The sequence below is a fragment of the Juglans microcarpa x Juglans regia genome, chromosome 5D (genome assembly GCF_004785595.1).
Source record: "Juglans microcarpa x Juglans regia isolate MS1-56 chromosome 5D, Jm3101_v1.0, whole genome shotgun sequence".
Taxonomy (NCBI): Eukaryota; Viridiplantae; Streptophyta; class Magnoliopsida; order Fagales; family Juglandaceae; genus Juglans; species Juglans microcarpa x Juglans regia.
This window is the reverse complement of record NC_054602.1, coordinates 9,058,734-9,083,730: the sequence shown is the minus strand read 5'-3', so window position 1 is coordinate 9,083,730 and position 24,997 is coordinate 9,058,734. Positions and strand designations below refer to the sequence as shown.

Here is a 24,997-nt window from a genome sequence, read left to right as displayed (position 1 = left end):
TATTGTGGTTTGTTGTTCTATGGAATTGTAAAAATGACATTTTACAGCGATTTTTTAACTTTAAAAATCACCAAAAAAAAGTTAAAGTTGTTTTATGGCGACATTAAATCACCATAAAATGTAGTATTCAAAATTAAAAGGAATTAGGGCTCAGTCTCCTTCATTTTTCCCTCCCACCCAAGATCTCCCACTCTCATTTTCCTCGGTTTCGCAACCCCCCCATGGCTCTCTGTCTTCCTTTCCGCTCTCTCTCTCTCTCTCTCCCTCCCTCCCTCCCTCTCACGATGTCTGCATCTTTCTTGTGTGCCTTTCCCTCTCTTTGTTTCTCTCTCTGCTACATCTTTCCTTTGTACACAGTGCCATGGAGCCTCTAAAGTCTCGGTATGAGTACACAACACCTACGTGCTAGAGTGGTTCTACTCCGCAACCTCTACACCTCCTTGGTCCTGCTCCGCCACCACAACCACCATGCTCTTTGTAGCAAAAAAGTATTCACAGCAATTTAGTAGGCAAACCGAATGGGTATTTACAGCATTTTATTTGAAGCTTGCGGCGAAAAAAAATCGTCAGCTCAATAAAAATCACTAAGAAAAATCAAATCCAACGATTTTAGAAGTTATTTCTAGCGATTTTTTACGCTGAGAAAGACTGTTTTTCTTGTAGTAATATAGAGTATAAAAACTCTAAAATTAGTCATAATTCTTTTGAATTTTCTTTCGTAAGTAGAAAATAGTACTTGTATCATTAGTTTCACATAACAAGTTCTTTTACAATTTGTTGATGCCACATACATTAGAAGATAATGAATTAAAGAAATATGATTAAAACGCCTTCTGAATATAGTATATATCTCTCATATTAATTTTAATGTTTTTGCACATTTTTTTGGTCTTATGTTTTAAAATTGTACGTTTATAAACATTTTAGGATTTCTTTTTTGTATTTATTATTTTTATAAAAATGGAATTTTCCGAATGAGTGTTGACATCCCTAGCTAGCTAGCTGCTTTTTCATTCTTAGATTTTAAGTTATTTTTTGTCAATTTATATATAGTCTAATTATTTTTTAAGTCATGTGGCGTACAATGTGCAAAAAATGGACACATGACATGCCACATCAGCTAGCATATTAAAAATATAATGTCGGGACCTAATTAACAAGTTTTTGAAACCAAGTTAGTAAAAAGATAAATGTATATATAAAACTCAAGTACTATTTTTATACTTAAAAGTTATTCAAAGTTTAAAGAATCGTGATCGTAAAGCTATTAATTGTATGATGCCAGCTTGCTTATAAGATCTCTACATTATTTTCCTTCTATACATGCAACATATATGTACTAACTTCCGAACTTCATCAACAGTCAACTCATATTTTACTCCGGCCAAACATGAGCGACGGCCTAAATATGAGTCAGCATTGAAGCTTGCTGAGTTCTTAATAGAAAGAGATCTCTCATGGGAAGCAACTTATCTTGGAATAGACCAGGGAAAGCCTAGGCTCCACAAATTTGGTGAGAGTCCTAGCGTAGAGAAGCTGGGAATTGGACAATCCCCCATATTAATGACTTCACTTGGTCAAGGGGATCAACCGGAAACAGATACTCCTTTGTTTTTGGCAACTAAGTCTGGCTGCATAGACATTGCCGAAGAAATACTGAAACGTTATCCTCAGGCAATTGAGCATATTGATGACAAAGGACGTAACATACTTCATATAGCTATCAGGCACCGCCGATCAAAGATTTTTGAGCTTGTAGCGAAAAAAGAAGTGCCCATGAAGAGGCTAGTACGAAAATTTGACAGCGAAGGAAATTCCATACTTCATGTAGTTGGAGTGAAAAGAAAAGGGTATATAGCTGAGGAAATGCGTGGCCCTGCACTTGAACTGCGAGAGGAACTGCAATGGTTTGAGGTGGAGAACTTCTAATCCTCTGTCTTGTTAATCTGGAAACACAAACATGCATTGGCAATGTGGCATAATTTCTTTTTAAGTGTTGATTATAATAACTTGTAAAAGTACACTACTTATTTACGTAATTAGTTTTTAGGATAATGTCATTAATTAGCTAGTTGAAGTATTAGGACCATTTCATCCATTTGAAGAGTTGGTTCAAATATTCATTGAGTTCTCACTCATTATATATGTTTCTTTTGGTATTCATATGCAGCGTGTGAAGTTAGTCCTCCCACCCCATTTCATTGAGCACCGTAATAATATGAAGCTGACCGCTGAGGGCTTATTACATAAAACAAACAATGAACTCCGAACAGCAGCAACAGAATGGCTGAAGCGAACCTCAGAAGGATGCACCGTTGTCGCAGTTCTGATTGCTACTGTTGCCTTTGCTGCAGCATACACGGTACCTGGAGGTCCTAACAGTCAGACTGGTACTCCACTCCTCGTCAATAAACCTTTCTTTGTGGTTTTTACGGTAACCGATGTCCTGTCCCTTTCATTTGCTTTGACATCGGTAGTAATATTTCTCTCAATCGTCTCATCACCCTTTCGACTAATGGACTTCAAGGAATCTCTTCCAAACAAGCTAATGCTAGGCTTCACATTTCTGTTCTTGTCCGTGTCCATGATGATGTTTGCGTTTGCAGCAACTGTCCTCCTCATGATACAAAATAGGGAAAGCTGGACTAAAGTCATCCTATATGCACTTTCTTTCCTGCCAGTCGGAATTTTCGCATTTTCATATTTCCCTCTCTATTTATCACTGTCAGACACCTCCAAGTACTTGCTGAAAAAGTTGAGACAGTCAATTCCTCGGAACCTTATTGTTGTGGTGTTATCTATTCCAAAATATTTGTTTTGCTGTTGTAAACATGGAATCACCAATTCCCTTGAACTCCCTCAACATCAACCCACTTCCAACCGGCACCGGTAGGCGTACAAGATTGCCTGCCGTTTTGAATACATATAACTTGGCCAGCTGCTTTGAGGCTTGAGCTAGCTATGGAATGTCCCTCAAACTACTTCATGAGTTGGATATATACGTGTTGATGTGTGGGTATTTAATTTGTTTGGCTTTATTTATCTTGGTCGTGTGATGCCCTAGCTGTTGTGGTTGTAACTTGTAGTACATGTAGTTTGTGATGAAAAAAAAAACTCTTTATTACACTTTCAAATATCCTTTTTTTGTTTTTTGGATTTGGATATCAAGGTAATTATTTTAGATGATTATCTGAATTGATTTATAAATAATAATATTTTATGGATCATATATTTAAATGTAAATAAATTAAAATATTTATTTAAATATATAAAAATTGAGATGTGTTTAACTATTTTATAAAAATTTAAAAAATCTCATCAGTAATTAATTAATTTGAAACTTCTCGCTTGCGATAGTAGTACGTAATCATTCGTGGTTTGCGAGGTTCTGCAGCTTTGTACTTTTTGGTTCCCAAACTTTATGCAGTTTCACTTGAGCAACGAATAAATTTACTTTTCCAAAAAATTAATAAAAAGACGTACCATGACAGCTACAATATAATATATTAATTGTCTAATTTAAAATTTGTCAAATGCTGCGATATAAACTATTTACCTATATTAAATTTTGGAATGTCAAAAAGCATGCAAAATGTGTCGCGCAATTAAATGCTACGTACGAGCATGTAAACTCAGCCTAATACCAGGCTAGTGTGGCTTAAACGCCTCTAAGCCAGTGGATTCGTTTTATGCTTTCTCAGAAGGCCGTGAAAGAAAAAGAAAGAGAATAAGCCCCTTGTCGATTGATAACGAGCTTCACGTTGAACAGTAATTAGGTGCTTTTAAGACATAAAAGCAAGAGCAATGGTATTTATTGTTTTGGGTTCTAACTTTTACTTTACAGGGAATGTCATGTCCAGTACTTTTGGTTGGAATAATTTGACTCTTGACCTTATTTTTTTTTATAACCGTTTTTTAGAATTTATCTTAATTCATTTTATATAATCTCAACTAATTATTATAATTATTTTAAATTTTTATATAAAATATAATAAATAATTTATTTTTTTTAAATTTTAAAATAATAATAGCATTAAAAAATAATATTTGAATAATATTTTATTCAATTTTTAACTTTTATATTAACTTGACTTGTCTCAACTCACTATCCCACCTAAATTGTTGAAGGTTTGACACATATCAACTATGTTAGCAGGAGGGATGCCCACGTGGGTTGATCCCCTCCCTTCATTCTTAGAGTAACGTATGGCTTATATGGCATTAAGTCATATGTTACTTGACTTGTAACAGATGGCTTAAATGCCATACGTTACATTGCAGTTTGCAACATCTGCAATTCGATTGCAGAGTAATGGCTGGCTTTCAAGGCCAGTTGTGTGTTGGTGGACTATAAATAGTTCCCTTCGGTTTGGTTTTGGCATCATCTGAAATACACAAAAGCTCTCTCTCTTTTTGTTCTCTCTTGATAAGATATTTAGGCTGTAGATTTGTCAAATGTTACTCTAGTTTTATACCACTTCACCATTAAGAGGAAATGTTGGAGATTTGTCAATCTGGAGAAACTTGTGGAGTAATTTTATAAGTTAAGCTTGAGGTATTTTTTCCGTTATACTTTCTTACATTGGTATCAGAGTCTTTATAGTATCTCTCAGTTTATATATTTTGTTTAATCTTGCATATGCTTAAAATATGGGTGCCTTTTTTTTGTCCTCTTTTAAAAAATAAAAAATAAAAAACATGGCAGACCACTGCAAGGTGCTGCAAGCACCAACGCAATGGTGCTGCGCCCACCACCTGGTGCGTGAAGCACCAGGATAGTGGAGCGCGCACGAGGGAGGTGCTGCGAGCACCAGCAAGGTGCGGCAGCACCTAGTTTTCTGGCGGAGGATGCAACTGAGGCTGCCTGTGGTGGTCTCAAGCAACGTCTGCGGTGCTACTGCGTTAAGGCTACTATTCATGTGAACAGTAGCCATCTGAAGGTAGAATATGACCTTAGGTCATCTGTTTTTTCCACTGAGCCTGGGCCTCACGGCCCATTAGTGTTTTTTAAACCAAAATTGGGCTGGACTATTGAGCCCTTCTTTGTTTCTTTAAATAAATAAAAAAAAAATCCTTTTTAAGAAACCCAACATGGTTTGAGCTATTTTTTTAAAAGTACAAAATAAAGAATGGGATGAAAATGGCACCTCTGGGACTCGAACTCAGGACCATCAGTCAAAGGTAGCGTGCACCACTGGGTTGCGATTTACCTTTGGTTTTGGTCGAGGTTTTAAATATATTTGTTATACATTTATTTCGTTTCTATTAAAAAAAATTGTTTGCATAATTTGATATATGCTTAGATATATTGTTATATTATATGTGATCTTTTATTTAATTTTTTAGATTAAATGTGATTACATGTGAATATATGGTTATATTCATGCTATTTTTTTTATTCCATTATGTTATATTACATGTGATTTTTTATTTAATTTTTTTATTAAATGTGATTACATGTATATGTGAATTGAACATGTGGATATGTGATTATTTTATCATCTATGAATGTTAGGCTTGAATGTTTATACATTAGTATTTAATGATAAAATAGAAAAATTTCCACTAAGTAGTCTTAGTTAGAATTGTCAGTGTAAATAATAAGCTGAAATAATTACAGTAATCCCAATAAGAACTATAAATGCACTGTATAGCCAAAAGATTATGGTGACCCCAGTAAGAACTGTAAATGCACTGATGGAACAAGAGAAATTGACTGTAATGATCTTATATGAACCATCTTTGTAGACTAGCCCAACAGGTTGTTATGGTTGGAGTAGCTGTCCTTGTAGACTGGCCCAAAAGGTTACTGCGATTTTAGTAGGTTATGTATTTACATGTGACTAAGGCTAAATGACTACTTAAGATCGTGGGAGTATGGTTGAGATTTATGATGATTAATTCTCCCATATTTGTTTTTTTTTTTTAATTTGCGCAGGAATTATGTTATAAATTTAATAATTAGATATTATGGCGCAAGAGATGAATCTAAAACCTAACGATTTTTCGATCTTGCCATATGTCTAAATTATTCTTTTTCTAGCTTGGATGGACGCGGCAGATTTCTTAGATGTGTGTGTAATATTCATTCTTTGCATATTATAGTGAAATGGCATCCAAGAGTATAGTTGCCGATTTAAACAAATTGGAGAAATTGGATGGGGAGAACTATGACATTTGGCATCACAAAATCCAATATGTCTTAGATGAGCAAGAGGTCTTGGAGGTCTTATCTCACTCCATTACTGCGCCCTGGGAAGGGAACTCGAAACAGCACAAGATAGATCAACTGGCCTATACTCAATGGGCTAAGAAAAGTCAGTGCGCACGCATAATAATGTTAAGCAGCATGCATAATGATCTAATGTGTGAGTTAGAAATCTATGACACTGCCCAAAGCATGTGGGAGGCTTTGAAGTTGAAGTTTGGTGGAACTTCAGCCACTAGGTTGCGTGGATTAACCATGAGGTTTGACTCCTATAAGATGCGCTCTAACCACACGATGAAGCAGCATCTTAAGGCCATGTCGACCATGATCCTCGAACTTAAGTCGGCAGGAAACAACCTGACTGATGAATAGCAAGTCCAGGCAGTGATAAGATCATTGCCGAATTCTTGAGAGAATATGAGCCAGAACCTGACGCATAACGAGAATATCAAAGACTTTGATAATGTCTCGTGTCACTTGGAATCGAAGGCTGCTAAGTCCAATCATACGGCCTATGTGGCTGATTCTGGTTCACGTAAGGCATCAAGGCCTAAGTGCAAGAAGTTTAAGAATGGGATAGTTGTTGGACAAATTAAGAATGTGTCAGAAACTTCTTAGCGCAGCAAGAGGAGCAAGTGTAGGAAGAATAAGTCAAAATTAGAGTGCTTCAACTGTGGAAAGAATAGCCACTTCACTCGTGACTGCACTGAGCCGAAGAGGGTACACTCTGACTTTTCTCGCATTGTTTTTGTAACTAGCCATGTGATGGTTGCTCACTCCTATCCTGTGTGGACTGTTGATTCAGGAGCGACCGAACACAGCGCGAGGCAGAGTCGAATTTGTGGAGTATCGCCGAATTCCAGCTAGAGTCGTGATATCTAAGTGAGGAATGGAGCTAGCAGGAGGTAATCGAACTTGGTACCTACAAGCTGGACTTGCGAGGTGGCCGTACTATTTTTCTCAACAATGTGCTATATGTTCCTGAGATCCGACGAAACTTACTTTCTGTAGTCACTCTATTAAAACATGGTTTTCGAATTGTATTTGAAAACAATTATGTTTCCTTTTATTTGGCCATGTGTTTTATGGTAATGCTTTTCTTCAAAAAGGTTTTATGATATTAAATTTGGATTATTCAAATATAAATGAGTCTATTGCTTTTCTTTCTACGTCTGATAATTTGGATTCATATAAATGGTATGCTAGGCTTGGCCATATAGGGCAAGATAGAATGGCTCGGTTAGCTAGAGAATGCCTTATAGGCAATCTTGCTAAGGTCATCTTGCCCATATATAAATATTGTCTAATGGGAAAAGTTAAGAGAAAACCATTTGGAAGAGCCACAAAGGCATCTTTTCCACTGCAATTAGTTCATTCAGACATCTGTGGTCCAATGAGTGTGAGGGCAAGACATGGAGGTGTCTACTTCATCACATTTATAAATGATTTTTCACGTTACAGTCATGTCTACTTAATCTCCAATAAGTCTGAAGCATTGAAATGCTTTAAGCGATATCTAAGAATGGTTGAGAATCAGTTAGACAAGAGTTTAAAAACTCTAAGAACTGACCGAGGACGAGAATATCTCTCTGAGCAATTTAAAAGGCTCTGTGATGAAAAATGAATCAAAAGATAGTTAACGATGCCGAGTATGCCGCAGCAAAATGGCGTAGCGGAAATGAGAAATCGAATACTGCTTGAGATGGTTAGGTCAATGATAGCGTAAGCAAACCTACTAATTTCTTTTTGAAGGGATGCACTTTTGACTGCTACCTACATTCTTAACCAAGTGCCCTCCAAATCAGTAACTTCCACCCCATATGAACGATGAACCGGCGAGAAACCCAAGTTGAGTAACTTACAGTTATGGGGTTCAACAGGTTTTGTTCACAATCTTTCTCATAAAAATGGGAAGTTAGACCCTAAAGAAAAGAAGTGTATCTTTATAAGGTATTTAGAACACTCTAAAGGGTATGTGTTAATAGGTGAACAATCTGATGGAAGTGTGACTGAGATTAACTCACGAGATGTGGATTTCATTGAAGATGAGTTTCCAAGTGGAGGTGAGGTTGATAAAAGTTTAGAACTTCATGAGATTGTGGAACAAGAGGAAAGTGCTCCAAGAAATTTAGTTGAGAATGAGGAATAAATTCTTCAAACTCCTACAAACTATAAAAAGGATTTGAATTCGAGTGGGAGCACACCACTTGTCAATCAATCACAACAACCTCAGCCGCGTAGAAACACACGTAAAAGTATTCCCCGTCGTCATTTTGAGATTGAATGGGAAGTTTTTATGGTAGCTCCGCATGATAATGACGAGCCTAAGACAATTCATGAGGCTCTCTCATCTTCTACTAAAGATGAGTGGATGAAAGCTCTTAATGATGAGATTGAGTCTATGAAGACTAACCAGGTCTGGGATCTGGTTGATCTACCGACAGGGTGTAAGACTATTGGGAACAAATGGGTTCTTAAGGTCAAACGCAAGTCGGATAAATCAATAGATAAATACAAAACTCGCTTAGTGGTGAAAGGATATACTCAACAGGAAGGTATAGACTATGAGGAAACATTTTCATCAGTGGTGAGGTTTGCCTCAATTCGCCTGATTCTAGCTATAGTAGCAAACATGGATTTGGAACTCTACCAGATGGACGTTAGGACAGCATTTCTCAATAGAGAACTAGATGAGGAGATTTATATGGATCAACCAACGGGTTTTGTGGTCAAAGGTCAAGAGCGCAAAATGTGCAAGCTCAAACGATCTATATATGACCTAAAGCAATCATCTAGACACTAGTACCTCAGATTCCATCAAACCATTCCCTCGAATGGATTTACAATGATCACAGAGGATTATTGTGTCTAGGTCAAAAGGTCTAAGAAGAGTTTCATTATGTTGTCATTATAAGTTAACGACATACTACTAGCTGGAAATGATAAAGGGTTTATAGTCGCCACAAAAGAGTGGTTATCCTTCAATTTTGAGATGAAGGATATGGGTGAGGCAAAATACATTCTGGGAGTTAAAATCTACAGAAATCGCTCAAAGAGACATTTGTGTTTGTCCCAACAGACTTACATAAAGAAAGTCCTCGAGCGCTTCCTAATGAATGGATGTAAACCCATTGATACCCCTGTCGCAAGAAGGGAGAACTTGTCTGTCCTCGAGCGCTTCCTAATGAATGGATGTAAACTCATTGATACCCCTGTTGCAAGAAGCGAGAACTTGTCTAAAGAGTTGTGTCCTAAGACTCAAAGAGAAAAAGAAAAGATGGCTCGTGTCCCTTATGCTAATGTTGTGGGTAGTCTGATGTATGCAATGATGTGTACTCGGCCTGACATATGCTATGTAGTTGGCTTAGTGAGTAGATTCTAATCTAACCCCGAACTGGCTCACTGGAAAGCAATCAAGAGGATTATGCGATATCTCAAGGGAACTGCAGACTATGTGTTGTGCTATTAGGATTCAGATTTGCAGCTAAGAGGTTACAGTGATGCCGATTGGGGCAGTGACCTAGATAAGCGCAAATCAACAACTGGGTATGTCTTTCTACTCAATAAAGGCGTCATTACATGGAGCAGCAAGAAATAACACTGTATAACTTAATCCACTATGGAGGCAGAATATATAGCTTATTCTGCAGCAGTTCAAGAAGTTGTTTTGTTACAAAGGTTCCTCAAGCATTTAGACATTGGCACGGATACTTCAGATCCAGTGACGATATTCTGCGATAGCATGGCAGCCCTCGCATATGCTAAGGACTCAAAGTATCATGGAAGAACCAAACACATAGATATCAGATATCACTACTTCAGAAACATAGTAGCGCAAAAGGAAGTAGTTCTGAAATACCTTTGTACGAATCGCATGGTTGCTGATCCTTTAACGAAACTTATTACAAGAGATGTCTTTTAGACTCATATTAGGAATCTAGGACTGGGTGGACTGTAAATGTAATTTATGTTTCAAATGACATTGAGATGTAACCTTTCCCTTGGGATATTAATACAATATGATTCAGTTCTTGTCTTTATCGTATTTTTTTTAATACACACACAAGATATATCAACAGGCGTAGATCGGCTCACTCACACAAATGATCGCCTCTAGCGCTTAAGTAGCGAGTAGAGATGAGACATTACGTCTCTAGGTACTTGTCCAAAGGGATAAATTAGTTGACACAAAGTTATGTCGCCTTAGTAGGAGATAAGATGAGGTCTATTGATAGGACTATGCATGGATTATCCCACCATCCATATACCCTGTAGTTAGCCATATGCGAGTTCCTCTTTGACGCCTTGGAGGAATGCAAATAAAGGAATTCAGGTTAGACGTTTAAAGAGCGGCTAGACTAAGATTTGTACGGTGTTGATATAAACATATGCTCTTTGAAAAAGAGAAATCCACCGTAGCATGTGTTTCATACTACATGTGCTTATACGACCATATAAGTAAGCAAGTAAAAGGTTCAACTCTTTTTCACTGTGTGAGTCTCATTTTTTTAAATGTCCTTTACTTTTGACTATGTCACGAGATAAAGGTTGTGATGTCTGCTACTTTAGCATGCTGTCTATGGCCATGATTGATACAGTCTAAAGAGGCATTGTTGGGAAAGTTGTTCGACCAAAATTGAGTGATATGATTGCAAAGGGAAGACTCTTCGATATTGTATATTCGATAATGTTTGCTGACGTCAAACTATGACGCTATATCTTAGTAGCGACTAAAGGTTGTGAACACATTGAAATGATTTGGAGGTAGTCAAACATTGTTCTGAGTTTGTTAACTCAAGAGAGTTCGAAAATGCTTGACCTTGATGCGATCGAATGAGTCTAGAACATGACCAGACACTTTAGGGATGTTACTATGCTGGTCTTCTCTAGAAGAGATTTGGTGTATGTAATCTCACCTTTTACATATGTGTTTGGTGGTTGCACGGCCTATTTATTTGTATAAACAAGATAGAGAACATTAAAGAGATGCAGACCTGAGGTCATGTGCACTGTGTGCGAGTGGGAGATGTTAGCAGGAGGGGCGCCCACATGGGCTGACCCCCTCCCTTCATTCTTAGAGTAACGTATGGCATAAACGTTACATTGCAGCTTGCAACATTTGCAATTCGATTGCAAAGTAATTAGTCTCCCTCAGTTTGGTTTTGGCATCATCTGAAATACACAAAAACTCTCTCTCTTTTTGTTCTCTCTTGATAAGATATTTAGGTTGTAGATTTGTTAAGTGTAACTCTAGTTTTATACTACGTAGTACACTTCACCACTAAGAGGAAACGTTGGAGATTTGTCAATCTGGAGAAATTTGTGGAGCAATTTCATAAGCTGAGCTTGAGATATTTTTCTGTTGTGCCTTCTTACAAACTATATATTCATTTTCCTCTTATCCCACTTATATGGAACTATAGCTATACATTAGATATTGCTACGTGTGTCTAATACCATATTGATAGTATTTATGGTATACTCTCCATACCAACTTATAAATAGAATAACTCATAATATATTGGAGCATTTTGTAAAATGAAAAGAATTTAAAAAAAAAAAAAAATCAAAGATTCAGATCATACCACAATTGGTTGTATGCATTATCATCGATCCAAACATGACACTAATCGATATCACATTGTTTAATTGCATTTACAAAATAAGAATAAATGGGTGCAAACCTCATGGAAAATCTCAAGTATAATCCCATGATACTCCTCAGAATTCATTGAAATATAATAATTCAAGAGACTACGAAGATCTTTTGGTTCTTGAATCCGATTTGCTATGATCATCTCGACCATGGACTCCCTAAAATCCTCTCTGGGATCGTAGGAGCACTTTTCCATGGCCATCACCAAAACAAACTTAGTCCCTTCATGACCTGATCTTTGCGGCCTTCTTCTCTCTAATTGTCTTGCCTCCTGCCTTTCTCTAATCATTTGATCCAGTCTCTCTTGCACCATGGCGTGCGCTAGGGTTGAAACTGACGCAAACCTCTCGGAATTTGAGCTCTCTGCTTCCTCTGACGAAGATACGCTAAGCCTGCTACTGCAACACAAAGCCCTGCATCCTCTCTGCTGAAGCTGTTGCTTCTTGTTCTGTTGCCTGGACGCTTTCATTCTCAGGCATAAACAGGGAGCTGGCTTTGAAGGGAAACCAGTTCAAGAATAATCATTTATGCACAATTGGCAGGTAGGTCATGCTAATCATGATTGTGTCTTGTGTTTACCACATTTAAAACATAAGTCTAGAGGAAGGTTGGAAAGGAAATGGGAAACATCTGTGTTGTTAATTGAGCCAAGTGATTATGGTGTTTTACCTAGACCCTTAATAATTTCCTCTATAGGCCACTGTTAGGTGGAAAGCATTTGAAGGTTGGATTAATATGGAAAGCAAAGACTTCTTGAAAGCCTTTTTCATACAACTCTAAATAGGATACCATATTATAGATGAAAGTAATGGCAAAGGGAAACTTTGGTTGGCTGCACATGCCTTGTGGGTGTCAGCTCCAGCGTACTTGCTGAACTTAAAAAAATGATGAAACCTAGATGTGCTGCGCTGCTGGTAAACCACATACTCGGATCTAATGCGAAACTAAACATTCCCATCTAATTGAAAGAGACAGCATTATGAATCCTTGCTCATTTATGTGTGAATATAAGTCTGATTCCAAGATCACATAGGGATAATTGATGATGCATATGCGCCAAGGTGTTGTAATGGTACTATCAGAACACTTTGACAACTCAATATGTCGACAATCTTAGCTCGCTCATATGTATGGAAATAGTCCAACTCTTAGCTCGCTCACATGTGCCTAACCAAATACAGCATATTTTGTGTACCATAACAAAAAAAAGTTGTACATTGTACCTTAACCGTGGAAATTATATGACCAAAAAGCAGCACTCCGGTACCATGATTGGTGGGCACTGTATTAAGAAGGGCTCCATATATGATTGTGTCATTTATATTAAAAGAGGGTTGTGGGGGTTTGGAGATAAAGCATGTTTTATGCTTTGTTGCTCACGTTTCTTTAATTTCGTGCATGGCATGTCTCTTTGTAAATTGTAAGTTCTGTTTGATTGTATGAATTGAATGGATAACATTCTCTTGGCTCTGCTTCAGGAATTTTTTTCAAAAAAAGTTCCATATTACTTTTAGGAAAGCATGCCTTACCTGCACTAGTTTTACATATGCGTACTGTGTGCGTCATCCAATTATGGAGAAAATCCTTCAAAGATATAGGCAGGTGGGTGAGAACCTCTTTTTGCGTGGATTCTTTACTCGCTGATCATTACCGTTATGTTAGAAACATGGTTCTCATTCTCAGAATGCATTATTGTATTGTTTTTGAGTACCAGTTTATTAAGCAAACCACATGTTGCTATAATGATCACTTATTCACTTGTAAAGGCACAGAGAACAAAGTTATGGAAGTGCAGAGTGCAGCGATTACAGGGCAGTCCCCAACACCTCGACTGATATAGCTCATTTCGGAAAAGCATCTTTCCACGTTGGACGAAGCAGGCCATCCATCGAACAAGTTTTGTGCACCAAAGCCAAAGTTTTGGGTGATAAAGTGAAATTGATATATTATCTAAACACTGGGTCGGACTGTTTCCTGAACTTTTTCCCTCTCTTCGGGAGAAATAGAATGGATGGAAGAATTCCAATGACATCAGACACATTTACCGGGGTGAGAGGCTGAGATGGATCAGATGAACATGTCACAAATCGTACAAGTTCCTTCACTTTTAACTCCAAAAACAAAACAAAACAAAAAATTGCAGTTAGCGACTTCCAGCCCAATTTTAGACCATGCTGGAGCTTGGCACAAGGTCCATCCCACACCAAATGAATTCGTCGAGCTCTTTTTCAACCCAAGCCCATGATTTCGACTATGCAACGGACAGTCAAGTTTCCATGGACTCCATCTCAAAAACTTGGATTTGAATCTCGGAGTTTGGAACGAGGGAGAAATTATTTTTTATAATAATTATTAAATATTTAAGATTATTTACGAAATTCACTTAAATAATTATATAATGAATTATATAAAACTCGGACGTGAACTTGAAATTAGAATTGCTTGCACCGTGCACCGCACCATGCGGTGGAGGGCTTTTCAGCCCCGCCCCAGGAGACAAGGACGGGGCCTCACTTAGGTCAATTTATTAGGTTTAAAAAATTATTTTTAAATCTAAAAATATTTTTTTTATCTAAATTATAATATAATTAAAATCTATAAATATAAAAAGAATATAAACTTATTAGAGTTACGTTTTAAATTATTTTTATCTCTTAAACCAAATTTTTTATAATAGTCATACTTAAGTTAAGACAATCTATTGAGGTCATCCCTCCCCCACCCACGTTAGTCCTTCTCCCTCCTAGGCGCGGCCTCCATCCCAATATAGGCGAAACGGGATAGGCCAGGGGCGGACGGAGGCTACCCCTACTTAAAATCTTTACCTAATTCCATCTGAGATGCCATTTTTAGTAGCGTTCAGTTTATGGAATATAGGAGGACCAGGCCTGGAATATGGCGTTTTGCGTGCGACGTAGACGTACCCACCGACAACAGAAAAATTAGGTACCCACCCGTGCAAGTCATTCTCCTCAAGACCCTCGTAACTTAAAATAAATAATTCAAAATCTCAGCAATCATTTGATCCCGCCACTCTACCTTAATTGGATTACTTTTTAGAACCACAAATTCTTTCGTTTATATAATTCATTCATAATTACTGGTTGGGCAAAGTCTTTTGATGCTTATTTTCTCTTTTATTAATTAAAAGTCTTTTGATATATTTTCTATGGATAATTAGTCATTCCTCTCATTGTTAGTTTGTATGAAATCATTATTTATTTTAAAAATTTAAGTCAATAAAAAAAATATAGATTTAATTATTTATATTTATCTTAACACACACTCTTAAATGTGCCTCAAACTCTCTTTAATAAGTTAGTCCTAAAATATTTAATTAAAAAAGTTCGAGTGTATAATATAAAATTACTATTTATCTCAAAAATTTAAGTTAATAGAAAAATTAAATTAAATTATTTATATGTATCTTAATAGTTGATATTCAAATCCCCTTAAAATCTAAATGACAACCATATACAAAGTCTATGGACGGGATACAATTCTCAATTAGATGGCAATATGTATCCATTATGGAGCAAAATAAACGGATTCCTTTTCTTTCTTACTAAGTCCGTATATTACCTTTTTGCGCCCATAAATCAAGAGCCCACCAACCAAATGAAGGTTAGGTGAGTACAGGGAGTGCCTCCAAAAAAAAAAAAAAGGTAAGTACAGGGAGTGTGATCCACTGCTATCCCTACCATCGTACCTAAGTGTGAAATTAACCCAGCATACGCGTGCAACCTACCTAAATTGCGTCACCAAATTAATTTTTTATGTAAATGCCTTTAATTTTAATAGTAAGATATATTTCTGAAATACTAGGTGATATAACAAATGAAATAATGTTATTTTTATCTTAAATCTTATCATCTCTAATCACACATATTAGTATTTATTATTTAAATAAACACAACTTAAAATATGTCGACACAAGTGACATGCCTCATTTGTTTTTCAATATGAGATGAGATGAGTTGAGATAAAAGTTAAAAGTTGAATAAAATATTATTAGAATATATTTTTTAATATTATTTTTATTTTAAAATTTAAAAATATTGAATTGTTTAATTTATTTTGTGTGAAAATTTAAAAAAATTGTAATGATTAAAAAAGATGAATTGAGATGAATTATAAAAATAAACAAGACTTTAAGATAACAAAATATAGAACTAAGAGTATTATTTTTGTCTTAGATTGCAAAGAAAGGGATGAAGCTATAAAAGATTTTATACCATTAAGAGAAATTTTTTTAAAGTAATAAGACACCTTTGAAACGGCATAACTCAGCTTGGGAGTTGGGAGTAGGTAATAACTTTTCATTTCCGAAAACACCCACGGACGGTGTTGATGTGTAACTAACTAACTACCTTTCAGGGCGGAGAGTCCAATGCGTAAAAGACCTTATTGGCCTTGACAATCGCGCACACATTTACTCCGCTCTGTGACTCTTCGACAGTCTTGATAGTTCAAGCGCCGCTCCCATTCAGTCACACGCAGAGACTGACGAAGATCTGAGTTGAACAATGTCTCCAGCTCTCCTCGCTAACGGCAATATCATCGACGTCAAGCCGGCCTCGGCTTCCGCCACCGGAAGAGTCGCCTCCGTTTACAGCGAGGTCCAAACGAGTCGTATCGAGCACGAGCTTCCGCTTCCGTCGGTTCTCAGAAGCTCCTTTAAAATAGTCGATGGCCCCGCTAGCTCCGCCGCTGGCAACCCAGGTCACTCTCGTACCTTCCACTTCTCGTTCTGATCCACAAGTCGTCGTTGATAAATCCGCATTACTACTCTTCGCTCTCTATTAACTTCGAACTGTTTGGTTGCCGAGAATGTTTGACGGACAGAAAACTAAAATTACTCTTTGGATTTCTATCTCTTTCTTTTTTCGTTTTAGTGAATGTAAAAACACTTCCCAAGGAAATAAGAGGAATGTAAAAACTCGAAGTTTCATTGTTTGTTTTTGTTCGTTCTTTTTTCTAGCTTTCATACAGAGAATGGAGCCTTTGGGTTTTTTCATTTAAATGTGTTACGCGGTGTTTCCAGATGGGATTGCAAAACTATTTCCGAATCTGTTCGGGCAACCTTCGGCAATACTGGTGCCGAGCGAATCCAATACGTTGAGGTCGGATCAGAAGCTGAAGATCGGCGTCGTTTTGTCTGGAGGCCAGGCTCCTGGTGGACACAATGTGATTTCTGGAATCTTTGGTGAGGATCTCATTATAAACGATAATTATACATCTTCTTTTATGCACGACCTGTTTCTAGTTTCGATGTATATGAATCCTTGTATTGGTGGCAGATTACTTGCAGGAACGCGCAAAAGGAAGCACATTGTACGGGTTCAAAGGCGGTCCTGCTGGGATCATGAAGTGCAAATATGTGGATCTAAGTACAGACTATATTTATCCGTACAGAAATCAGGTGAGGAAAATTGGTGTTACTTGTAGTATTCCATGAATCTGCGAAGCCTTTGATTTAGTCGTCGGCATAATTTGATGTCTGTGAGTAGGAAAATTTAGCTATTGAAAAGTTTTTACGTTGTATTGAAGTAGGTGAGTGGAGATCATGAAAATATTTAGCTGTATGCTAAACTGATGTATGTCATTGCCATATGCATATGCATATACGAAAATGTACGAGGAAGCTTAATGCAATAGTTTTAGTCATTGTACATCTAATTTAGTTATGGAGCTATATATGCACTCATGCTTGTCAAACTAATAAGATGATCACTTTTATTATTTTTTTCTGTTTATCAGGGTGGCTTCGATATGATTTGCAGTGGGAGGGACAAGATTGAAACTCCAGAGCAGGTGTGACTAATGTTTGGATTATTTAGGCTTTTTGTGTTGCGTTTGTCTGTGCAAAGACTACATGAATGAAAATGGATATGATTTTTAGTTTAAGCAAGCTGAAGAAACTGCATTGAAGCTTGACTTGGATGGGCTTGTTGTTATTGGTGGAGATGACTCCAATACAAATGCCTGCCTCCTTGCCGAAAACTTCAGGTATGTTATATGGAACAATTATGTTGTTGAAATACTATTGTTTCTAGTGTGAGTAAGCTTTGCATGTTGTTCATATCTGCATTCGCGATCATATCTGTTAAGTTTTTCGGTATTATTTGTTCCGTCAGGGGTAAAAATCTGAAAACTCGGGTGATTGGATGCCCTAAGACCATTGATGGGGATCTGAAATGCAAAGAGGTTCCTACAAGTTTTGGGTTTGATACTGCTTGCAGGGTGATTATATCTAACTCAAAATCTATGCCCTGTTTTCTTATGTTCTTGTTTTTCATGGTTTCATACTATGATGTTGATTATAAGTGAGTTCCATAATGTACCGTGATCTCATTTACTGAAAAGGTATTTTATATCATCGCCTCTGTAGTTAAGTAAACATTTTCATTATGAGGGACTTGAAAATCTTGCTACTTGTTTATCATAGTTTGATATTTTTATTTGCTTGCAGATTTATGCAGAAATGATTGGTAATGTTATGGTTGATGCCCGATCAACTGGAAAGTATTATCATTGTACGTATCGTGTTTGATATATTTAAAAGCAGTGCCTGTTTTTCCTCTACTGTGAAATTGCATACGCATTTGAGTTGTATCCATCTCCGAAAATTTTCTTTCATATTATCTATTAGGAAAAATATTAGATTTTCGATGACAAACAAGTAAAGAAGAGATCAACAACATAAATAAATCACTACTCAAGAGATGTACTACGTCTATAGTTTCGCACAAAAATCTTTTTGAAACTAAGACAGACTTTAGATGTAAAAGGGATTCGGTCTTGAGCATTTCTTATGCCCATTATACTCCATATTTTGTAAGTAGATTTTCTCTCTAGCTTTTGTTTTTTGCACATGGATTTATATCTTGTGCCAAACCTCATAATTTTTTGCATCTCGTATTTAACTTATTTTATTTTATCTTCTCACTACATTCCAAAAACACCCCTCTTTTAGACAGCCTCTTTGCCGCGATATAAAAAACATGAAAGAAAATAAATACCTTATGATTAGTATATATGACAGCTTAAGGTTGATTTGCGCTAACTAAAGCTATTTACATAAATGGCATGAAAGCCAACAAAGACAGCCTCTTAAAACAATTATAAAATCGAGAGCTATAAATCAGATACATTCAATACACCTGACTTGAAAATGGCTGCCACAAAAAGTCTTGGATTGGTCACATAAAGGAAATAGGTTTTGTGGAATGTGGTGTGGTGTAGGGTGCCCTGCACATTCATATCTATTCCATCTACATCAATAAATATCTATCTTAGCTACTATCTTTCCTGAGTCAGTTCGCATTGAAATTACCAAGTTTATGGCTCTAATACCAGTAATGGCAATCAACTTGTGAATACAGTAAGTTTGGTGAGGCGTGGTTCATGCATGTATGCCATGCGCCCTCATATCTATTCATGCTACATCAGCATTATCTCATCAATTGTTCATCTGCTTTTGTGGTACTTTTTAGCAAAGTACTATTCACTGGGTCCATGTTCGCAGTTGTACGGCTTATGGGGCGTGCAGCTTCACACATCACTCTAGAGTGTGCCCTACAAACACATCCAAATATTACGATTATTGGAGAAGAGGTATCTTCATAAATATATTTTTTTGCTTTCAGATCACTTATGAAGCCCGTTATAGTTGCTAATAAATGCTCAAGTTCAAAAGAGATATGTTAGAATTTTGTTCTATTTTTGTGGCTATCAATCCAAGTATACTTGTTTATGACAATCAATGCAACATAAGACCTGACTAAGTCCAACCCAGAACCACCTAAAATATGCAGTTTCAGGTAGTCAGTTTAAGAACTGTCGACAAGTGGGTAGATGTGAGCTCCTCCTATTATCAGTGGACTGGGTCTAGGCATGCTTTCCTGCCACCTACATATTCTGATCCAAGAAGAATTGCTTAATCTATATTTACTTTGTTTTGCATCCTTCCTTAATCTCTAAGATTGCTTTTCCTCACCCACCTACAAGTATTGCTTCCCATTAAATAACTCAAAGCCACCTCCCAACCATTCCTTTCTTAGTCTGCTCATGTTTTTGTTCTATTTCTAGCTTCTCAGGACTTTCTTGCTCTTTTTTCTTTTTTCTGTTTAGGTGTATCTCTTATAATTGGCTGGCATCCACACTGTTCTTATTATTAAATTTTGAACTTATGGAAAGATTCTTAGGAAGGATAAGAATCTAATTATGATGCCTCTTGCTACAGGTTGCTGCTAAGAAGCTGACGTTGAAAAATGTGACTGACTATATTGTAGATGTAATCTGTAAACGTTCCGGACTTGGTTTTAACTATGGTGTTATACTTATCCCTGAAGGTCTAATTGATTTCATTCCCGAGGTAATGTTCAGGAATCCGATGCACTACTGTTTTACAAAGTAACGAATGCCCACATCACTTTGTTGATATATAAACTACCATTACTTTCTTTGACATGTGCAGGTACAGCAGCTTATCGCCGAATTGAATGAAATCCTGGCCCATGATACTGTGGATGAAGGTGGGCTATGGAAAAAGAAACTTGCAAATCAATCTCTACAGCTTTTTGAATTTTTACCTCAAGCAATCCAGGAACAGTTGATGCTTGAAAGAGATCCTCATGGAAATGTTCAGGTATTTGTTTATTTATATTATTATGTTGGTATATCATTTGACGTCTTGTGATTTCCTAGTGATTGTTCACGTTGTATCTGTTTTCTAAAATTAGGTTGCCAAAATAGAAACTGAGAAAATGCTTATTCAAATGGCTGAAACCGAGTTGGAAAAGAGGAAGCAAGAAGGTTCATATAAAGGACAATTTAGAGGGCAGTCCCATTTTTTCGGGTACTCACATTCTTTCCTGAAAACACATCATCATTTAATTTCACAATTTCGTAATTGATCTTTTGGTGATAATGGGTGTGTATGTTTGGTGACTGTGATTGAGGCATTCTGTTGGCTACCATTGGGCCTTGATGGACCCAATGGTCCTCACTCATACCTAGACTTATATTCGTAACTGTGATATTTTGCTTCTTATCCTCCGTATATTTAGTTGCAATATATGTTGATAAATATTCTTCAATATTCTTATCTCGGACATAAATTGTATTTCTGCAGGTACGAAGGGAGATGTGGTTTGCCAACTAACTTCGATTCTAGCTATTGCTATGCATTGGGTTTTGCTGCTGGAGCTCTCCTTCAGGGTGGGAAAACTGGGTTGATATCATCGGTCTGGGTTCCATCCCTTTCACTTCACCCATTATCCTTAAGGACCTTAACCTCCATTCTTTTCTTCTATTATAATTCCTTATACTTTGCTGTTGATTGCACATTTTGGTTCAAAGTTTAATTATGTGTTATTATGGCAGATGGTAAAAAACATAGCTAAGCTAAATTTGTGATATGCTTTTCATTATGTCTCCAGGTTGGTAATTTGGCTGCTCCAGTTGAAGAATGGACAGTTGGTGGGACAGCATTGACTTCATTAATGGACGTGGAGAGAAGACATGGTATTGTCACCTTATACTTTCTTCCTCAAAGTCTGCAGATGTAGTTTGTGGGAACTTTTCTTTCTTATTTTTCCCTTCGTCTTTAATTTGGTGAACTGCTGAACAGAATACGCTGTATTCCACATTGTCTCTAACAGCTAGCATTATTTTAACTGGTATTCTATGCAAGTAAATAAATTCAAGGGGGAAAGATATTTTCATGGAATGTTATATGGATTCTTTCTATCGCTATGCTAAGCTTCAGAAGGTCTGAAGAAAATTATCTTGTCAAAATTATTTCAGGATTTCAATCTATAATAGAACTTTGCTGTTTTTTTCATTTTATATTTCTTCCTTCTTCTTTTTTCGTCAATCGCTTGAGCTGTTTTTCATAATTTAGTTATTATTATTTTCCAGGTAAGTTTAAGCCTGTGATAAAGAAGGCAATGGTGGAGCTTGAAGGTAAGACTTTTTGGGGAAAAATCTTCTCACGATATTCACTTACATATTAAGTTATAAGGATTAGTTGCAATATTTCTTTGGGTTCATGGTATGCATGATAGTGTTTGGCACGCCATGAAATACGATTCACTTACTTTACTATTCTCCTCAAATCTTAAACCAAGAAAAAGGTGATCAGCAAGTGAACTAACATGATGAATTTTCAGGGGCACCTTTCAAGAAATTTGCATCCATGCGGGACGAGTGGGCACTCAAGAATTGCTACATCAGTCCTGGTGAGTCATTAATTTTGTATTCAACAACCATCATCTCTACCTACTTTTCGCAGTTTATGGTCTCGTTTCTCTTCATTTATTTAGCCTGAATTTTCAGAAGATTGCCCTACTAAAAATTCGAGCGCAACAAATGGACTTTTGTCCCCGAAACCCGGTGCCGATAAATATATATATATATATATATATATATATATATATATAATATATATATTCCTAACCTTGATTTTGTTTTGCATTTTGCCTGCTAGCTAAATGGCTAATCTAAATCCGCTAATCAAGCCTTTAATTATTCTAATTGCAGGTCCTATCCAGTTTCATGGTCCAGTATCAAATGCAGTTAATCATACTTTACTCCTCGAACTTGGAGTTCAGGCATAGGAAAATTGTTGAATTCCTGCTTTGATGAGCGTTCATATATTTAGAGAAACAATTTAAATCTGTGCTGTTCTGTATCTTTGAGATTTGTCTTTTGTTTCTGTCGCATGCTTCTTTCCTAGTTTGCTTCATGTGGGATGTTCTAATTCATTAGAAATTTCTGTTTTGCTACATGTTGAAACTTGGAAGTTGAAACCACTATACTATTAAAAGACTTTTCTATGAGATTCTTTTAAAGAGTTTGTAATTCTTTTCACGACTGGATTTCCATCCATTAAATCCCAACAATTGTTTTCATTTATTTTCTAGGCAACGTGATTTAAGTTATAACCGAAATCATGGCTCCACCAAAGGGGCGTAGATTCCACAATAAATATTCGGATTTTTGAAACGACAAGTGTTGATTGATGAAATCTCGATCATTGAATGTAATAAGCGATTGTCACTAAGAAATCACATCCATGATGATTTCATCAACTTTTACTAATCAAATTCAAAATGATACCTCAGCCGGTAAGAACAGGACAGAAACTTTGTTCCAAAGAGCGACTCAGCTTCGTTCAGAAAGCTGTATGATGTGTGCCATTGCTGAGAAAATAAAGAAAAATCATGGAGATGTCTCTCTCTGCGTGTAACATGAGGTACCATAGAATTTATGAACTCGTATGTAATTACATCACCAGAAGTCAACTCAAGTTACTTTTAGCTCATCCTCAAATCCTTCCCAACAAGTGACAAGTCCTCGTACAGCCTGGCCAAAAAATATTTATTAAAAAAAAAAAAGTAAACAAGAGTGTTAGGAATAACAAAACCGAGAATGAAGATCAGCCAATGCTTGAAGATTCTAGAAGCAATGACACAGCAAAACAGAAAGAAGTATATCCTGCTGCATAGGTGGCATTTTGGAATCATCTGGAATTACCTTTGTACCCAATTCTGTTATGTAAATATTCCCTAGCTAGAATATTCTATTGTGATGTAATAGACTCTATAAATATGCTACCATTCTCTGTAAATGGAGTGAAGTGGAAACCAAGGCCAATTTCACTATGAATGAAATCATTGAGGAATTCTGTCATACAGTTTGTGTGCTCTACTTTTCTCGGCTTCAATAAAGAGGGACGACATTTTTGGGGGGGTGGGGGTGAGGATACTGTTTAGGTAATTGGCTATTATTGAAGCACATGATATGAATTAATCCCGATTAGTCTAATCTTTTGAGAGTGGAGCCCATAACATAATGCTCTCACAGCTTCTGCAGTAGCAAATGAAAAAGAACCAGAAAAAATAACAGAGTTTGTGTGCACTACTCTGCTTTGCTTTGCTTTGCTGTTTGCCAAAATTGGCAGCTTGTGCCGTGCGCTGACTACTCTCACTTTGATGCAGCCCAAAAGGATTAATCACTTTTTTCTTTCCTTCTTTCTTTCTTTCCCTCCCAGCAGACAGCAAAACAAGACTGACGACTTGCCTTTTTATATGCTTGGCCCTCTGAATCACGTGCTACTGATTGATTTGGCACTCGCTATGTTCTCTTGGCATGGCGTTGTGGATCATAGCGTGTGGATCACCTTTTAGATTTATGAGACGCTCTTTATCCACCCTTTTTTTCCCGAATCGACGAAAAAACATAATACAAAGTTTCATTGCAAAGAATCAGATCGGGGTGGGGTAACTTATTAATGGAAATGTTGTCTAATTGAAGTTTGGTTTAATTCCAATAAAAATTGGTCAACAAAAGCTGCACTTGGTTTAATCTTTTTGAAGTGTTAACAGAGTTTTAGTACAAGTTACATAAAGTGTTAGGCGAGGAAAGAATGATGGGTGACTAATGACTCAATGAGGAGAATCAATATATGCAATAAGCAAGAAAATGGTAACGGGCAGCTAATGGCATGATCACAAAAGGTCCATGTGATATATGGCGACATAATTTATAATTGAATGAAACGTACTGTTTGAAATAAGGCTCTTAAAAGGACCATTGTAATCAGAAAAGAGCCTCAACTAACGGAATCTATCTTGAATTGGGATTTATGCTAATAAGATAAAGAACAAATCTATTTATTATTATTTTTCTTATAATCCTCTCATTATCTTATGATGTGGCATTAAATAATTAGAGACTATTTATTATATTTTATTTATAAACTTATAATCTAATACCACATTATAAGATAATAAGAAGATGATGAGAATTGAAATAATGAGTAGCATTATTCATAAAATAAATCCTAATGAAACGCTCTCGCGGGAAATATATTATCAACTAAACAGTCGTACTCTTGGAAAAGATCATATCATGTAGTTCTTATAAATATATCTCATGTGTGTTGTAAATAAGATTTCACTTGATTAAAAGAACTTAAATTCTTTCTAACTTAAACATAAGAAGTATCTCAACTGGATTCCTCGATGTTGTTTCTTTGGTTGCAAATCAACTAAAAAAACATTGTAGACACCGGTAAAAATTATCATTACAATAGGCAAACAATCCTGAATGAAGCGAAAAATAAA

The 24,997-nt window shown here is 36.5% G+C and overlaps 3 protein-coding genes across 3 annotated transcripts; 2 read left to right on the top strand and 1 right to left on the bottom strand.

Moving 5' to 3' along the window:
- Positions 1 to 1,323: 1,323 nt before the first annotated feature.
- Positions 1,324 to 1,929, top strand: LOC121265645. Its single transcript, XM_041169334.1, has one exon. It carries the CDS (start codon positions 1,324 to 1,326, stop codon positions 1,927 to 1,929), a length of 606 nt encoding a protein of 201 aa, XP_041025268.1.
- Positions 1,930 to 11,774: 9,845 nt separating this feature from the next.
- On the bottom strand, positions 11,775 to 12,333 carry LOC121265644 (probable transcription repressor OFP9). Its single transcript, XM_041169333.1, has 2 exons — positions 11,893 to 12,333; positions 11,775 to 11,834 (listed from the first exon to the last, which is right to left on the bottom strand). The coding sequence occupies exons 1-2, from the start codon at positions 12,331 to 12,333 to the stop codon at positions 11,775 to 11,777; spliced, it is 501 nt and encodes a 166-aa protein (XP_041025267.1).
- A 3,974-nt stretch (positions 12,334 to 16,307) lies between these two features.
- Positions 16,308 to 22,685, top strand: LOC121264265 (pyrophosphate--fructose 6-phosphate 1-phosphotransferase subunit beta). Its single transcript, XM_041167379.1, has 16 exons — positions 16,308 to 16,586; positions 16,909 to 17,070; positions 17,165 to 17,286; positions 17,625 to 17,678; positions 17,767 to 17,873; positions 18,002 to 18,107; positions 18,337 to 18,400; positions 19,393 to 19,481; positions 20,110 to 20,241; positions 20,344 to 20,514; positions 20,609 to 20,724; positions 21,001 to 21,112; positions 21,308 to 21,392; positions 21,789 to 21,833; positions 22,040 to 22,108; positions 22,410 to 22,685. The coding sequence occupies exons 1-16, from the start codon at positions 16,391 to 16,393 to the stop codon at positions 22,484 to 22,486; spliced, it is 1,707 nt and encodes a 568-aa protein (XP_041023313.1). The 5' UTR covers positions 16,308 to 16,390; the 3' UTR covers positions 22,487 to 22,685.
- The last annotated feature ends 2,312 nt before the right edge of the window (positions 22,686 to 24,997 follow it).

Coding starts and splice junctions, on each gene's coding strand:
- LOC121265644 (XM_041169333.1), bottom strand. CDS start 12,333: ATGAAAGCGTCCAGGCAACAGAACAAGAAGCAACAGCTTCAGCAGAGA. Junction 11,835..11,892: donor TACTTGAGATTTTCCATGAG/GTTTGCACCCAT, acceptor GATATCGATTAG/TGTCATGTTTGGATCGATGA.
- LOC121265645 (XM_041169334.1), top strand. CDS start 1,324: ATGCAACATATATGTACTAACTTCCGAACTTCATCAACAGTCAACTCA.
- LOC121264265 (XM_041167379.1), top strand. CDS start 16,391: ATGTCTCCAGCTCTCCTCGCTAACGGCAATATCATCGACGTCAAGCCG. Junction 20,515..20,608: donor ATCCTCATGGAAATGTTCAG/GTATTTGTTTAT, acceptor TTCTAAAATTAG/GTTGCCAAAATAGAAACTGA. Junction 22,109..22,409: donor GAATTGCTACATCAGTCCTG/GTGAGTCATTAA, acceptor TTCTAATTGCAG/GTCCTATCCAGTTTCATGGT.